The sequence below is a fragment of the Halyomorpha halys genome, unplaced genomic scaffold (assembly GCF_000696795.3).
Source record: "Halyomorpha halys isolate HHAL.00 unplaced genomic scaffold, Hhal_1.1 Scaffold576.1, whole genome shotgun sequence".
In the NCBI taxonomy this organism is placed as follows: Eukaryota; Metazoa; Arthropoda; class Insecta; order Hemiptera; family Pentatomidae; genus Halyomorpha; species Halyomorpha halys.
Window position 1 is genome coordinate 45,824 of NW_027116645.1, and position 4,723 is coordinate 50,546.

The 4,723-nt window shown below is 33.2% G+C and overlaps 1 protein-coding gene across 1 annotated transcript in view; it reads left to right on the forward strand.

Moving 5' to 3' along the window:
- Positions 1–2,154, forward strand: part of LOC106684376 (uncharacterized) — a 3,426-nt gene extending 1,272 nt beyond the window's left edge. Inside the window, exon 4 of the mRNA XM_014426422.3 lies at positions 2,017–2,154. Within this exon, the coding sequence (XP_014281908.3) occupies positions 2,017–2,143 (127 nt within the window). The 3' untranslated portion in view covers positions 2,144–2,154. The remainder of the gene's footprint in view (positions 1–2,016) is intronic.
- Positions 2,155–4,723: the final 2,569 nt, after the last annotated feature.

Below are 4,723 nucleotides of genomic sequence, written 5' to 3' on the forward strand. Positions count from 1 at the left end.
AGCTAGTAGTAGGAAATGTAAATCTCACTCAGAGATTTCTGAGTTCCTACTAAGTAGCCTTGAAATGAAGGCTAGAAATTCTGTTGGCACTGTTAAATACGTTTTTAAACTCATTTGTGTTATTCTCTGACTGATATAATAAACATATATAACTTTTTTCATAAGTAAAAGTAAATTATTATATGCTAGACCCGCCAATGTTTCGGTATTGCTATATTTTAGTATATCTATACATTAATTGAACACTATTAAAAGTTCGATATCAAATATTATATAGATGAAGTGACTATAGTAACATAAGTGCTAAAAGCTAATTTTAGCTGTATAATCGTTAATAGTCGTAGATTTAGTTGTTTTTTCCTAATGCTTTCAGACAATTTGAGTATCTCTTGATTATTGTCATATATAGACTACATAAAATATCAATAGTTTTTATATAGTAACCCTCACTGTACTTGAATATTAGTAATTTTTAATTCATTTCAAAAATGACATTTGAGGGTTTCATACGAAAATAAAAACGAATATGATTTGCTTTTTCCTAAAAAATATTTTGTTTACCTATTTAACTGAAATCATCATTGTATTTTTTTAAAAATTTTTTAGAGAATAAAATATCATTTAATAGAATCAGTAATATTTTATATCTTTTTCTTCAGAAAGAGAAAAATCGATTATATAATAACTATGAAAAAAATGTATATTTTCTGAGCTTCGCGCCAAAAATGCTTAATTTTGTTAATAAATTATTTTTATCGTAAAAATCTGAGGAGCCTAGAACCTTCCCGGGAAAATCCTGAAATGTTATCAAAAAGCTCCTTGACAATGGGATGAACGTGTATGACAGTGCATAAAGTACCAACTAACAAATATTCCTTTTTTATATATTAAAATAGTATTTTTTATTGCATATGTCTGTTCAACACACTATTTGACTATTGTGTAGCATCAATATACAATTTTGAACTATAGCTCAGTACAAAGAGGATGAAATGCTGAAAATTTCACTCAGTTACAGTATGCATCTACGATTTTTAGTTTTCTAGATATTTTAATTAAAATGTTCAAAACTTGTCATCATTTCATTTCGAGCGCTATTTTTTCCACTTTTCGTCTCTCTATTTCGGCGTCCCGTCAAGATACAATTTTGAGCTATATTTTATTACAAAAAAGATGAAATGCTCAAAATTTCACTCTACTACAGTATGTAGCTACGATTTTTATTTTTTGACATATTTTAATCTAAATGCAAAATCCATCAAACGTTACCACCCACAACTTCCATTTCGTCTCGAGCGTTCCCTTGCGTCTGTAGAAGATCGCCTGTAAAGAAGTTTAACTTAAAAAAAAATTAAAGCAACCATGGGCGTACCCAGCGAGGGATAGAGAGGGGGAAGGGATAGAGAGGGGAGGCAGCTGCCTAAAATATTAATTTAATAGTTTTATTTTAAAGTAAATAATTCTAATAACTGATGAACCGCGGCGATAATTATATATGATATTCTCAAAATTTTGGTTTCATTCACCTTTTTCCGTGCTGAAATATCACAACCTCAACGACCATGGCTTGCCCCCCCCCAAAGTTTTGATCCTGGGTACACCCTTGAAATCGATATTTCTTAGGTATTTTTAATAAGTTGGTTTTGGTTATTTGTTTGTCGAACCCGCATTCTTGTTGACTTTGTCAGTTATTACATTTTTTGGGTGGGAGGGGAGGGGGAGAGAAAATATCGGTTTTCGATACTCATATTGTTATTATGTCACATAGAATTGAAACAATATTTTTTCCAAAATCTCTTTTTGGATATTTTCTTTCTCTATTTTTGTTCTCTTTTTCTATTATTATAATAGGAATGTAAAAAAAAAAAATAAAAAATAAAAAATCAATGAATTTATATCCTTCATACAAAGTTGGTTGTTTGGTAATAACATTTTTTTTTTTTTATCAGAATCTTCCTTTGCTATATATATTTTGAAATATTTTTATCATCTAACTAAGATCTTTAATTGTTTCAGTGTGATACCGTTCGATGAAAAATATGAGATGTTAGTTGAAAATCTCCAAGATGCAGTTTCATTTGGAACAAAATACAAAACTTGTGACGAGAGATATAGCTGCCACAGCAAGGCTAAATACTCGTGATGATTTCTGTTAACATGCACTGTTATATTATTAAATAAAATGTTGAGTTTATAAAAACAATTTTTTTTTTAACCATTTAATTTCAGTAAATTTCTAAGAAAAAAAACATATTTAAATTGGAAGAACAGGGTTTTGATCGAGCCTGGCCCCCGGGACTGCTTTACAAATTCCACTAACTCCTACCTCTCACTTACTTTCTTACTATCCCTTCCTTTCTTATTGATAGATTATTCAAAGTAAACCACAATGGTTCCTATTCATCCGTCTTCTCTCACCCCACTGGTGTTCCTCAGGGTAATATCCTCGGTCCTATCCTCCTTACAGCCTATACCGCCAACCAATCCTAACACTATCCTTACCACTCACGATGATGACATATGGGTGCGTGCAGTCAATAATGACCCTTTCATTGCATCCCAAACTCTCCAATCAAAAGGGTCAAAATAAATCAAATCGCCTTTACTCTTCGTCGTAAACCTACCGACTGCCCTACAGTATCCTTTAATAATGTTGCTCTTACCCCTGTCGAACCGATCCGCTACCTTGGACTACTTCTGGACAAGCGACCGACTTGGAATCTTCACACAAGATTGAAAAGACAGGAAACTGCACGTTGATTCCAACTATTACAGCACTTACTTGACAAATGGTCTAAACTTCCAATTCATTACAAAATACTAATCTATATGACTGTAATAAGGCCTATCTGGACAGACGGAGTAGAGTTTTGGGGCTCCACAAAACCTTCGAATTCCTCTCGTATCCAATCCTTACAATCCAAAATCCTCAAAAATAATCCTTACTTTGTCACAAATAAAATCATACATAAAGACCTTAATGTTCCATATGAGCCGATCTAGCCCGAACTAGATATCAATCCATCCATTATAAACTCCCTAACCACTAGGTTCTAACCTTGCTTCTTCATCCATTCCTGACAATCCTTCGAGGAGCCTGAAACAAGATGGTCTCGAAACCATGTAATGTAAAAATGTCATTAAGATGCTACCAATGGGTAATTTCTCACATGCCTGTATCACTCCATTATAAACTAAAATAAAATTTACTGGATGTATATACAAGAATGTACAGTTGTAATTAGCAATAACTAAAAAAAAAAAAACTGTCGTCTTTGAGGGAGATCTAACAAAAAATACGGGAAATTTCAGTTGAAACAAAGACATATTACGTAAAGTGATAAACTTAAAAAGAATTAAGAGAGGAAGATGGTTAGGAGTGCGGTCAAATAAGTTGAAAGAACTTGTTTAATAATGCCAACGTTTCGGCCAGAATTTCTAGCCTTCATCAAGGCTACTAATAGGAAATCGGAAATCATCACATTTCATCTCAGAGCTAGTAGTAGGAAATGTAAATCTCACTCAGAGATTTCTGAGTTCCTACTAAGTAGCCTTGATATGAAGGCTAGAAATTCTGTTGGCACTGTTAAATACGTTTTTAAACTCATTTGTGTTATTCTCTGACCGCACCCCCAGCCATCTTCTTCTCATATATATTATCCTCGGTCAACTATCTTCTCATCATTAAAAAGATGTAGTTTTTTTTTTTTTTTTAACACAAGGATTATCAAATCTCATAAAAGACTTTTTGGATAATCCTTTGTTCTAAATAGCAAGTTGTCAATATATTTACTTTTGATATATTTGCCTACAATAAAACAAGAAACAGTCCAGTTGTATAGTCGTAAATTTTCCAGTGTGGGAACGCTTACCATCTTTTGAGGATTGAATAACATCGGGCAAACCAGAATGTCCCCACCCCCTGTACAAAGCTGTTTCCGAAGTGCTCACCTATTTCTAGCCTTCAATTCAGTGTGTATTTATTTGAAAGATATTTAAAATCGTCAAAACCCATTGTTGAGTTATAACTCGGAAAAAAACCCTGAGTCGCCTATTATATGTAGCATTTTTGGAAAAAACACGTGTTTCCATCCCACTACATTACTGAAACAGTCCCAATCAAAGAGAAAGTATAACCTATAGAAACGATTAACCTTCCGTTTATAAGTCTTGAACTTTGGCGTTCCCAAGTTTCGGGATTCTTTTTTCTCTGATCCCTCTAAAACAGAGATAGTCATGAATTAGTAAATGCATTGTGAAGGAGAAACATAATTCAAACTGGATACTACCTTTTTCTACTTTAGGTACTTGAAGGTTTGAGTGAAATACTTATCTGTGTATCGAGATGCTCGTTCAGTGGGAACTATTACTATAATATATGGAGTTGAGGGGCCTCCGTGTTTAGGAATGCATCTTGGAACGAACCTTTTGTACCCGGTAGAAGGGGAGAAGGAGCTATGTGGCGGGGGGAGTTTCCTTACCTACAGGCAACCTTATCTTATTAGATGCAATATAGTTTAGGGAAAGATATTCTATAAATTTGATATTAAAGCTTCGTTAGACCATTACAATGATGATAAAGCCTACTTGGTAATAAAAGGTCACTTAATTTCTCACTGATTTATCAAGTTTAATCAAAATCGACAGAACCATTTTGTTGGAGGAAATCAGATAATTGTGGAAAATCGATTCTATAAAGAAGCACTTCAGGCCCCTGTTACAT